Source organism: Mustela erminea, chromosome 14 (assembly GCF_009829155.1).
Source record: "Mustela erminea isolate mMusErm1 chromosome 14, mMusErm1.Pri, whole genome shotgun sequence".
Classification (NCBI taxonomy): Eukaryota; Metazoa; Chordata; class Mammalia; order Carnivora; family Mustelidae; genus Mustela; species Mustela erminea.
Window position 1 is genome coordinate 66,240,652 of NC_045627.1, and position 12,993 is coordinate 66,253,644.

Here is a 12,993-nt window from a genome sequence, read left to right on the forward strand (position 1 = left end):
TCGTGGGTCTGAATGGACGGTTCAAGAGAGAACAGGAGGAGGAAGTGAAGACAGAGAGCTCAGAAAATTCAGAGTTTTGTTTTAAAAAGAAACTGAGGACTAGGACTGTATCTGGATGGGATATCCAGCCAGGGCAAGAGCTTCTTGTTTTTAAACAAGAAAAACCACAGGCTATGTGCATGCCCATAGAATGATCCAGTAGAAAGACACATAGGAAGCAAAAGCAGAGAGTGAAGTTATTTGAAATGCAAGATGGTTTCTATTGGTAATGAAGGCACCAATATGGCTGACTTTATGGCAGTTCCTTGTCTGTGGGCAGAATTGTAGTAAATGCAAACTTTCCAGTAGAGTTTAACGAAAATAATATGCAGTGCTTTTTTTTTGCCCCCCCCAAGTTCATGAGACCCCCTGGTTTTAGGCCATGATCATGACACAAAGTACATAAGGTAGGGTGGATGAACTGAGAGGCTCACGTATTGGAGAAATGGAGTACGAGGATAGGTGAAATCTCCAAGAATTCCGAAACAGTAGTCGTCCAGAAAGTGACAGTGGGCTGGGAGCTAAGATCTCGGCCCCTTCCTGAACGAATGCTGTCTGAGCCAGAGAATCAGTCCCCCATGCACAGGGCAGCTGCTTCTACTTTTGGACAGTGACAATGATAGGAGACTTCTTATGCTGAGTTAAACTCTGCCACCTAATACTCCCCAGACTGCCTCATTCCGTCCTCTAGAACTATTCATGACGAGGCACAACTCTCTGACTTAGCATAGCTCTTGAAGCAACTGAAAACAATTCCAAGTTTCTTTTCTGGGAAGAACATCTGTCTTTCAACCATTCCTTATGCATCATTATCTCCAGGACCTTCATCATCTTGCTTGCCTCTTCAGGATACTCTTACTGATTTCCTTGGGACGGTGAAGTCAGTGGCACTATCTTCTGATTTCCCTTTTGATGTTCAAATCACTGTGGTAATTAATACTTTATTTTGTCAAGGTGAGTGCAGGCACAAGGCTGTACTTAGCAAAAGCAAAACTCATATACAAATTATACAAAGATGTTTCTCTCTCACAATCTGTAGTTTCCTGCTAGCCCTAAATTCATAGTGACTCATGTTAAGCAGTGGAATTACTGACAAGAAAGAACATTACAGTGTTAATATTCCTCACACACTGTAGAAAAGACTATGAATTAGTACATCAGAAGGAGTACTTACGAGAATATCAGTATTTTCAAAATAATTTCTCCAGTATGGTCTGATTTTTCTCTGTCCACCAATGTCCCATACATTCAGTTTAAAACCTTGTGATTGTACACTTTTGATGTTAAATCCCTGAAACAGAGGCAAAAACACCAAGCTTTATTAAGTTTTGAGATAATAATTTTTTAAAAGATTTTATTTATTTGACAGATCACAGGTAGGCAGTGGGGGGGTGGTTGGTGGGAAGCAGGCTCCCACTGAGTAGAGAGCCTGATGCAGGGCTCAATCTCAGGACCCTGAGATCATGACCTGAACCGAAGGCAGAGGTTTAACCCACTGAGCCACTCAGGCATCCCTGAGGTCATAGTTCTGACAAAGTTATATTTTACAGCTATGTTATTTATTAGTTGTGAGATACTCTGCCAAATGTGATACTGGTAATACTGAAAATAGTCTGTTATGATAGGAAAGAAAGAAATGTGTTTCTACACACTTACTATATTTGGGTTTGGAGTCAATATTAATGTCATGGCTAACATGACACCTTCTGTAATAAGTGTACACACATGCACACACACACACGTGTGCACACATACACACCCGAGGACAACTTGGAATGAGAATAGTTCTGATGATCAACACTAACAGATTATTACATTTAACTATCAAAAACAGAAGCTGAATCTGAAGACTCCTAAATAGAACAGAATAAATTCCAAATTTAAAAAGAAGCAAGAGCTACAATCTGGAAGATAGGATTCTTTAAGAAATTTCTTCGTATGGGTTAATCAGGAAAAGGAGGGAGCTGAAGTCACGATGCTATGGGAGAAGCCGATTTGTAACTGGGCTCTTAGCCCCACGAGGAAGGGATGGCCTGCGGGAACAGCATGTTCAAACTCTGAAGTGGGGCCCTCAGTTATAGGAAGTGATGCAAATAAACAAGCAGGCACTGGCCACTGTTCTTTCATAAGCATTTCTGATGAACTTGAAAGTATTCATTTTCAGGACAGTGACTCAAGGTGGAACTCTGAGGAAGGTGAGCAAATCAGGGGCAGGTGGAACTGTGAGCTGGGAGTTGGTGTGGAGAGAAACAAATTAACAAGACCTCTGGGGTTTGGAGAGAAGGCATTTCACGAGCCGTAATTAAAAAATAAATCTTTTTCTGAGAAGGATATAGTGAAATCAGGACTTGAAAAATCCAATCAACAGCTTGCTACCACAGAAGTGACATTTCATCCAGGATAACTGGAGTGAAGTGGGCCTGGGGCTGCCCCATCTGGCAGCCAGCCAGTACTACTCGCCTCGTGCAGAAGGATAAGGCACAGTGTGACGGCGCAGGAACACTGCTACCCAATTGCCACTGAGGATAAACAGACTATAGGGGATACCTGGGGACGATGCTGACTCCAGTGCCTGTAAGATGCCGACGACTGAACAAATTAGAAGTTGAAGAACTCTAAAGGGAAGTGGCTTCAGCTTATTTTGTAAAAGGCAGCTTCATTCTGACTCGTTGACAAAACCACTTTTGTGTGCTTAAAAATTCTACACTTAACTACAATATTAAATGTCAAAGCCAAGGGGCGCCTGGGTGGCTCAGTGGGTTAAAGCCTCTGCTTTCAGCTCAGGTCATGATCCCAGGGTCCTGAGATCGAGCCCCGCATCAGGTTCTCTGCTCAGCAGGGAGCCTGCTTCCTCCTCTCTCTCTGCCTGCCTCTCTGCCTACTTGTGATCTCTGTCAAATAAATAAAATCTTAAAAAAAAAAAAATGTCAAAGCCAATAATGTCAAATCTAGAATGAAGGAGGAGATGAGTAAGAGTAACTCCTGGAATTTGACATGTGTCAACTGCCTTAAAATTCTTGCAGTCATCCAAAAAAATTCTGTAAGTCATCAAAAAAAAAAAAATTCTAGGGCGCCTGGGTGGCTCAGTGGGTTAAGCCTCTGCCTTCAGCTCAGGTCATGATCTCAGGGTCCTGGGATCGAGGCCCGCATCGGGCTCTCTGCTCAGCAGGGAGCCTGCTTCCCCCTCTCTCTCTCTGCCTGCCTCTCCATCTACTTGTGATTTCTCTCTGTCAAATAAATAAATAAAATCTTTAAAAAAAAAATTTAAAAAAATTAAAAAAAAAAGAAAAAAAATTCTATTAAGTCATCAGACCGACAAATCTAAGAAATTATTCGAAGGAAGTAATAATGGGTGCGAGCATTTAGAGATGGGTATTACATAAGTATTTACATACATTAACAATGTAAAAAGATGTTCAGGATATATTATTCAGTGAAAATGATAATATGGTATATTCTTTATGAGTCATTTTTATTTTACTTTTTTATTTTGTTATGATTTTATTTATTGACTTGACAGAGAGAGACAAGTGAGAGAGGAAACACGAGCAGGGGGAGTGGGAGAGGGAAAACAGGCTTTCCGCAGAGAAGGGAGCCTGATGCAGGGCTAGATCCCAGGACCCCAGGATCATGACCTGAGCTGAAGGCAGACGCTTGACTACTGAGTCATCCAAGTGCCCCTATTTTACTTGTTTAGAAAAGATTTTATTCATTTATTTTTTAAAAAGATGTATTTATTTATTTATTTGACAGGCAGAGATCACAAGTAGGCAGAGAGGCAGCCAGAGGTGGGCAGGGGGAAGCAGGCTCCCCGTGGAGCAGAGAGCCCAATGCGGGGCTCGATCCCAGGACTCTGGAATCATGACCTGAGCTGAAGGCAGAGGCTTTAACCCACTGAGCCACCCAGGTGCCCCAAGATTTTATTTATTTGAGAGAGAGAGAGAGCAGAGTGAGGGAGAGCATGAGGGAGAGGGGCAAGAGGAGAGGGAGAAGCAGGCTCCCCACTGAGCAGGGAGCTGGAAGTGGGGCTTGATCCCAGCACCCTGGGATCATGCCCTGAGCTGAAGGCAGACTATGAACACACTAAGCTACCCAGGCACCTGTCATTTTTATTTTTTATTTTAAATATACCCATCATAGGGGCACCTGGCTGAGTCAGTCAGTAGAGCATGCGACTCTTGATCTCAGGGTTTTAAGTTTGAGCCCCATGTCAGGTGTAGAGATTAAATAAAATAGAATCTTTTAGGGGCACCTGGGTGGCTCAGTTGGCTGGGCATCTGACTCTTGGTTTTGGCTGGGGTCATGATCTCAGGTGCTTGAGATCCAACCACATGGGCCTCCATGCTCAATGCAGAGTCTGCTTAAGATTCTTTCCCCTCCCTCTCTCTCTGCTCATGCTCTCTGTAAAATAAATAAAATCTTTAAAAAAGAAAATAAAATCTTTAAATATACCTATCACATACATGCATAGAAACAAAGGATCTATTTTTTTTTAAAAGATTTAATTTATTTATTTGAGAGAGGGAGCACGAGAGCTAGACAGAGAGGGCATATGTACACAGAGAGAGAGGGAGAGCGAGGAACAGACTCCCCACTGAGGACGGAGCCTGATGGGGGGCTCAATGAGCCAAAGGCAGAAACCCAACCTACTGAGGCACCCAGGTGCTCCTACTTCTTCTAATATAAAACAAAACACAATGAAAGCTTGTTTTCCTAAAATTTTTTTAAAGATTTTATTTTTAAGTAATCTGTACACCTAATGTGGGGCTCAAACTCACAACCCTGAGATCAAGAGTCCCATGTTTTGCCGACTGAGTCAGCCAGGCACCCTGAAGGCTTGTTTTTACAGAATAAATATGGGGGCAACTGAGTGGCTCAGTTGGTTAAGCAGCCATTTATCTCTTGATCTCAGCTCAGGTCTTGACCTCAGGGTCATGAGTTTAAGCCCCTTGTTGGGTTCACACTGAGTGTAGTGCCTACTTAAAAATAACTAGAAAAAGGGGTGCCTGGGTGGCTCAGTCAATGGTTAAGCATTGGACTTTTGATTTTGGCTCAGGTCATGATGTCAGGATTATGAGATCCAGCCTCCTATTGGACTCTGTGCTCAGTGGGGAGTTTGAGCTTCTCGCCCTCCCTCCACCCAGCCTGCACACATGCTTGCTCGCTCTCTCTCAAATAAATTAAAAAAAAAAAAAAGAAAGAGGGGCGCTGGGGCCTTCTGTTCAGGTCATGATATCAGCGTCCTGGGATCGAGCCCTGCATCAGGATCTCTGCTCAGCAGGGAGCCTGCTTCCCCCTCCCATCTCTGCCTGCCTCTTTGCCTACTTGTGATCTCTTTCTCTCTGTCGAATAAATAAATAAAATCTTTTAAAAAAGAATAAATACGAAAACTTGACATCATATAATAACAAGGTCACCTATAACATACCAAATAAAGCCTGAAAGTTAGAATTGGAACTTTGAGTCCATTACCTAAGAGTTCATTTCCATGTTCACAGTGCTGGATGCCCTCATTTTACTGGTACTCTTAAGAGATACAGCCTACTGCTAATACTCAATTAAAAAGAAAAAAACCCTAGACTTTTCTTTTTCTGGCAGAAATCCTGACACAGTAATATGTGTTTTTAGCCCTTCCAGGCTAGACTACTGTAATTTGCTCCTCCTTAGGCTATACATTAAATTTGCTCAGAAGCTGTAAAATTGCTCATTTGGTAGCAATTGAAATGACTTTTCTGCAAAAAGTTGCAGATCAGTAAGACTCACAAGCTGTGAAGTACACACACCAGCACAGCCATTCAAACCTGACACCAAACTCATATCACAGTATAGTGGTGGAAAATGCTTTAAAAAACTCTGCTTTTGCTAAAACCTCTAATGCTCAAACACTTTAAAGTGACTAAGACCAACCGGGCTGTCCTCTAGTTAGGAAACCCGACAGGTTGGTCAAAGGTCAAGCTTTCTCAGGCTTTCCTACTGGGAAGGAGGTCTAAAGAAGGAGGGTTGGTTCCACTTAGATTTGTCTTTCAACTTCCACACTGCCAGCACCGCTGTTGCCTTCTCCTTTGTATTTTGCTGATTAGCCCTAGCCAAGAGACTGGATTAAAAAATATATGTGATTTTTAAATTAAAAAGTCATATATATTTGTATTTATTAAGTCTGAAAAATATACACTAAAATATTAACAGTTTTTCTCATAGTACTCTGGTTTTTTCTTTTATATTCTCTCTGTATTTTCTTTTTTAAGATTTTATTTACTTAATTTGAGAGAGCGAGTACACACAAGCAAGGGACATGGGGGTGGGCAGTGGGAGAGGAAGAAGCAGGCTCCCCACTGAGCACGGAGCCCAACGTGGGGCTTGATCCCAGGACTCTGAGATGATGACCTGAGTCAAAGGCAGATGCTTAACGGACTGAGCCACCCAGGTGCCCCTTCTCTGTATTTTCTGCATATATTAATTTCATTATGAGAAGATTAAGCTATTTTTTTCAAAGTAATCACTTAGAGCTGAGGGAATTAATTGTGTCTTGAATATATATATGCTTATTTATTTATTTTTAATTTTATTTGAGTTGGGAGAGAGAGAGAGAGACAGCATGAGTGGGGTGAAGGGCAGAGGGAGAAGCAGAGTTCCTGCTGAGCAGGAGCCCGATGAGGGGCTTGATGCTGGGAGTCCAGGATCATGATCTGAGCCCAAGCCAGACGCTTAACCAGCTGAGCCACCTAGGCGCCCCTATACATGCTTATTTAAATGATTTATTTAAGAATTGGTAAAATAGGGGCACCTGGGTGGCTCAGTGGTTAAAGCCTCTGCTTTCAGCTAAGGTCATGATCCCAGAGTCCTGGGATCGAGTCCCACATCGGGCTCTCTGCTCAGCAGGGAGCCTGCTCCCCCCCCCCCCGCCCCCCCACCGCCTGCCTCCCTGCCTACTTGTGATCTCTGACTGTCAAATAAATAAAATCTTAAAAAAAAAAAAGAATTGGTAAAATATACATAACATAAAATTTACCATTTTAACCATTTTTAAGAGTAGCGTTCAGTAGTACTAAGTGCATTTACACTGTTGAGCAACCGTCCAGCAGCCATCCACAGAAACTTTTCCATCTTACAACTGACTCTCTGTGCCCATTAAGCAGACCCCTCCAATCCCCTCTGTCTCCAGCCCCCTTTTCTACTTTTGTCTCTATGAATTTGACTACTCTAAGTACCTCATAGCTATGGAATCTCTTGATTTCTTTTTGAAATCTTAGATGATTTTTAAATTGTATAGACTTTTCTCAGTAGCAAAACTTGAGGGTGGACAAAACTGTATTTCCCATTTTGCCTTCCATATTGCTATGATCACTTTCCATATGTCACATAAGCACCTGGGGCCAGGGCAGCGCTTACCTGTGTAGGTGTAATGTGGCTAATGTCTTCAGATGCAAGCTGCTTCAGAAGAGTGGTCTTGCCAGCATTATCCAAGCCCAGGAGAAGGATCCTCACCTCCTGGTCTGGTGCACTTTTCAATTTGCGCAAAATTGAGAGCAAGCCCTTAAACAACCGTGAAGAAGAGAGATTACTTTTGGGGCACTGACTTTGACATTAGTAGATACCAGATTATCTTCTTGAGAATATCTCCTTGAAAAAGGTTCTTGGTTGTGGAGAGCTCACAGTATTACTTTCCTGCTCAATGTCATTTATTCCTTTTGCTTCCTCCTCCTAAGTTTTGGCAGAAATACTTCAGCAAATTTAGCAACTCAATAAATAGCATGGCTTATTCCTGTTCCTCCTATTAATCTAGTTTAGCAGTCACCCCCAATCTTCTGGGAGTGTGCACTACAATTCATATTCCTAAAGCCTTTCATACACACTTAGAGTAGAGCACGCATCCTATCAGACTATAGGTAATTGATTCTTGTATTTTTCTCCTACAGTGTATTCACTCCTAGACTGAAGTTATAGCTTTGGTCTCTCACCATGCCTGGTACTTATTAGACGGACATTAGATAATAACTGTTGAATTTAATACAGTTATCACCCAAGTAAGTGCAAGATTTTACAGTGCTACACACATACACACACAAAATACAAAAAAAGTTTTAAAAAATTGTTTCACTTTATTTCAGTTTACGTTTAAGATTTCAGCATTAAAAATACTCTATCATGATCTAAAAAAACTCCAATGCATGGTATAAATTATGTTTTTCAGATGAAGAATCTGCTACAACAGAAAGGTTAGAACATTGCCAAAGTCAGTCATGAAGAATAAAAACAATCACAATTTAACCAGGGTATTTTTGACTAGTAATTTAATACAATATTTGTTTCTTGTTTTTATTATTTTTTAATGGCTAGAAATAAACCACTTTGCTTTTTAGCTACAAACATAAGAAAAATCGTGTAAGATAGTTATTTGTTCTGTCCTGCAGCTGACAGTCTTGTTCCAATGAGTTACAACAAGAATCAAAGAATTCCAGAGTTTAAAGGGCATATAATCTAATCTCCCAGCCCAAGCAGAAATTCCTTCAAGCTGAGTCTTAGAATTATATAAAATGGTTATTTTTTTTATTGTTATTGCACCAGGCAATAATTCAAACCAGCCTGTTCACTAAGATCAAATAACCATTCTGTGAAATAATTCTCAACAACTGAGTCTTTGGACAATGATATGCAAATACGCATAATTATTAAGAATTCCTTTCTGCCTCAGAGATTCTTTGTTTACCACTCCCAGTATTCCGTATTTGCACCGACTTGCAAAGGATTACATTAACCTCTCTGTGCCTCAATTTTTTCCACAATAAGATGGAAGATTTAGCTTAAGACAGAAAGACAAATTCTATACCAAAAGATTTAGGCAAGAGTGATTGATTTCAAACAAACCAAAAGATAGGCAGTTCTTTTTTTTATTTTTTATTTTTTTTGGCACGACATTTTTCTCTTGTTTTTATCTTATCTGGCCTTGAATACTCTTGACACCATTCCTTTTTTAAACCGTATTTATGAGAAGTCTCCCTGGCTTCTATTAGCTACATTGCAATCATTCATTTATAATACCACCTTTCAGAGCAGTTAAAATTAGAATTCTGAGATCCTCAGGGGACTGGTAATATAAAAAGGCTAGAACAGGGAAACACATTGTACTACTCATCCTGAGTTCTTGATTAGATGTCCTCATTACTTCTTCCAATAAAATTATAAAATAACCAAAATTTATCACATTAGTACATGAAATGACAGTACAGGTAAAATTCTCATGTACTATCTGCAAGTGCAGAAATCAGGAAAGCTGTTTCTATAAAACATTTTCAAGGTTCAAAATGAACGTTTTAGGTTTTTCCTCACATGTCTCCTCTTTTAAAACAAATCTGTAAATAAAAATACTGCTTTCTGCAGACTGAGACTTTTTATACACTCATTATATTTGAAAATTGAACAACGAAGAGAAAGTAATTTCTATTCATCTTAAAAGGAGAGAAGCAGGGACACCTGGGTGGCTCAGTTGGTTAAGCAGCTGCCTTCGGCTCGGGTCATGATCCCAGCGTCCTGGGATCGAGTCCCGCATCGGGCTCCTTGCTCAGCGGGGAGCCTGCTTCTCCCTCTGCCTCTGCCTGCCATTCTGTCTGCCTGCGCTCTCTCTCTCTCTGATAAATAAATAAAATCTTTAAAAAAAAAAAAAAGGAGAGAAGCAAAGCACAGAAGAGAAAACCATTCTAGCTATACCTGGACTTTATTAACCTAAAGGTATCAAAAAATTATACTTATATTGGGGCGCCTGGGTGGCTCAGTGGGTTAAAGCCTCTGCCTTCGGCTCAGGTCACGATCTCATGGTCCTGGGATGGAGCCCCGCATGGAGCCCCACATCTTAAATTCATCTTTCTTACATGCATAATCGAGCCCCGCATTGAGGCCCTCATCTAGCCCGCATCGAGCCCCGCATCCCCCCGCATCCGGTGCTCTCCTCAGCAGGGAGCCTGCTTCCCTTCCTCTCTCTCTCTCTCTCTCTCTGCCTGCTTATGATTTCTGTCAAATAAATATATAAAATCTTTTAAAAAAATGATACTTATACATTTCTAATAAGTGATTTTCCTTATCAGGAAACAATGACTTCATATGGTTTACCTTTAAGTGAAATTACAGAGAAATGAAAAGTTCAGCTACTATTTTCTTCTATCAAAATGATAAATGGCATGTGAAGCATGGTCTAGGGAAGACAGATGCAAATACAGTACAGCATCATATTAACCCAACTACCGAGGACAGGGGATCACAGGATTATCGGGGTTTGCTAAATAGGGAAGAGGATATTTATAGATATCAGAGTTCTGCCTGAAAGGTACAAAGTAAGCTGATTTAAGAGGCTGGAGGAAAGAGAACAGAGTAAGTCTATGTTTCTAAACATGAGTCCATACTTTATTTTAAATGTCAAATGAAGGGAGATAGCCATTAGAAGTTAATTTTATTATGGGGCTGAATTTTGCAGTATAAATACAAGGAAACAAATTTTTAAAGTGCATTTTTGGTTCAAATACCCAGTCATTCATTCCCTCATTCACATTAAATATCCACAATGTGCCCCAAGTACAACAGTGAGCAAACCAGACATGATTTCTGTGTAGGATTTGCACTCCTTTGACATTAAAGGTGATTTAAGAAATCAGAGCTTTAGTTAATTGTATAAAGTTTATCATCAGCATGTGTGCATATAAGTTATCTGCACCCTGGTGGACAGAAGTGGTCTGACTCAGTCATAAAAAATCTAAACAAACTTTCTACAGGCAAATTATGAATAGATGTGCTATTGACTACAGATATTTTATCTGCCCCCAAAGCAGCTTCAATTCAACTACTGGCAGAGGCAAGGTGCCCCGACCTGAAATGATACAAACTAGGTCATTAGGAGAAACTGGGGTGGTGGAGGGTGAGAGAGGAATGTGATGGTGGATGGAAAGTGTATGTGGCCTTGAGGAGCAGTTAGAATTTAAATATTAAGTAATCCGACTGTCAAGAACATGCACTCCCCATAACTAGCTTAAATGGAACTGACTTCCATGTATCTTTACCTCTTTAACAAAAAAATTATGCTGCTAAGGGAGCCCTTATTAACTTCAGGAACTCCTATAGTTTTGATAGGGAGAACCTCACCCAAGGTTGTTCTTTCTCCTCATCTCTCTACTGAATAAATACAATGTTTCCTGAGGGGGGCAACACATGGGCATTTCCTCAGGAAGAGTGGGCACCCACCTCACCAGAGTCCTAATTAAAAACATTGGGGGCAAACAAACAAACAAACATTGGGGGCTGGGAGGTGCCTGGCGGGCTGAGTGACTCTTGATCTCTGGGTCATGAGTTCAAGCCCCACACTGTGGGTAGAGATTACTTAAAAAACAAAAACAAGGGGCACCTGGGTGGCTCAGTGGGTTAAGCCGCTGCCTTCGGCTCAGGTCATGATCTCAGGGTCCTGGGATCGAGTCCCACATCGGGCTCTCTGCTCAGCAGGGAGCCTGCTTCCCTCTCTCTCTCTCTCTGCCTGCCTCTCTGCCTACTTGCGGTCTCTGTCAAATAAATAAATTAATTTAAAAAAAAAACACAAAAAAACCCCAAAAAACTCAAAACCAAAACAAAAACATTATGGGTTTTGGAATTTCATACACTTAAATTCATCTTTCTTACATGCATAACCGTTGGCACCTAGAAAACGGGAACCAGGAACAATATTTATATCTTAAGGAAAAAATGCTATGAAGATTAAGTGAGATGAGGAATGTAAAGCATAGTGCATAGTACACACTCAAAGCCATAGTTGTGTTTTTTTTTTTTTTTTAATTTTTCACTGACCATTTTCTGACCCCAAAATACAATTTTAGGAACGATCTTCAAATGCTGAACATGCTAACTACCGCTAGGTTCATATATGTAGAAAGTACTCCATAAATAATTTCTGAATGAAGGAGTCATCTGTTAAATAGTGATGACTTAATGCACTAACATTACCGTTATCTTAGTATTTCACTGAAGACTTGATATCAAAAGGCAGGGCTAAAATAGCTGACCAAAAGTTCAGAGAAAACATTTGGGCTTTTCAATAAGAAATAAAATGTATTAGTCACAGCCGAAGTTGTTTAAAAAGCAGAAGCAAAAACCTGGGACTCAGTCTCCAGTTGTACAGTTATCACAGGGATGGGTGGGACACCAGATGTGACACACTTAATTACACCACTGATGGTTTAAATTCTATGTTCCACTTTCAGTTCTAAGAATAGCTCACACTTTTGGAGATAAAAAAAAAAAAAAAGATGTATTTGGGAAACCAGATAAAGAATCCAGAATGATTTGCCCTAATTTCATATTGTTCATTTTAGGAAAAAAGAAAAAGCAAAAAACAAAAACAAAATCTGTCTTGATCAATGAACACAACAGTTGTATACAATAGTGCTGCCGCACTGTCAACTTGCTATCTACAGTGTTAATTTGCACTGGACACATGAGCAGTGGTTAATTTATTGTGGCCTGTAATTATAAATTAAGCAATCATGAAATTACACAGTCCACTTAATTGATAACAAACTGGGAAAAGTTAGCTAAGTCTCATGCGTTTCTCATTTATGATGACATCTCATTCTCTGTTGGTTTGGCATGCCTTTTTCATTCCAATTCTAGTTATTTTCTGTGTAAATATTTATGTTTGTACTCATTTGTTGAGAAAAACTTAGCCTTTAAATGGACAGCTCATGTATAAATGATTAATAAAAAGAAAACATGTAAAAATCTGTTTAGCCTGAGGTTAATAAAACTGCAATGTAGCAAGTGTGAAATGTGATTGGCAACTTCAGATCAAATAATTCCAGTTCTTTAACAATCTGACAATGTAAAATCAATTCTTTTTCCTATCAAAATTTACTCACTGGATAATTTGACCAAAGGTGCATGCATTTTTTTTTTTTTCCTCCTTGCAGACATCTAGTCTTTTCT

At 40.2% G+C, this 12,993-nt stretch overlaps 1 protein-coding gene across 1 annotated transcript in view; it reads right to left on the reverse strand.

The window, feature by feature from the left end:
• Positions 1-12,993, reverse strand: part of ARL3 (ADP ribosylation factor like GTPase 3) — a 36,198-nt gene that overhangs the window by 21,799 nt on the left and 1,406 nt on the right. The window contains exons 2-3 of the mRNA XM_032313938.1: positions 7,429-7,572; positions 1,214-1,330 (exon numbers count right to left, since the gene is read on the reverse strand). Coding sequence (XP_032169829.1) covers positions 1,214-1,330; positions 7,429-7,572 — 261 coding nt within the window. The remainder of the gene's footprint in view (positions 1-1,213; positions 1,331-7,428; positions 7,573-12,993) is intronic.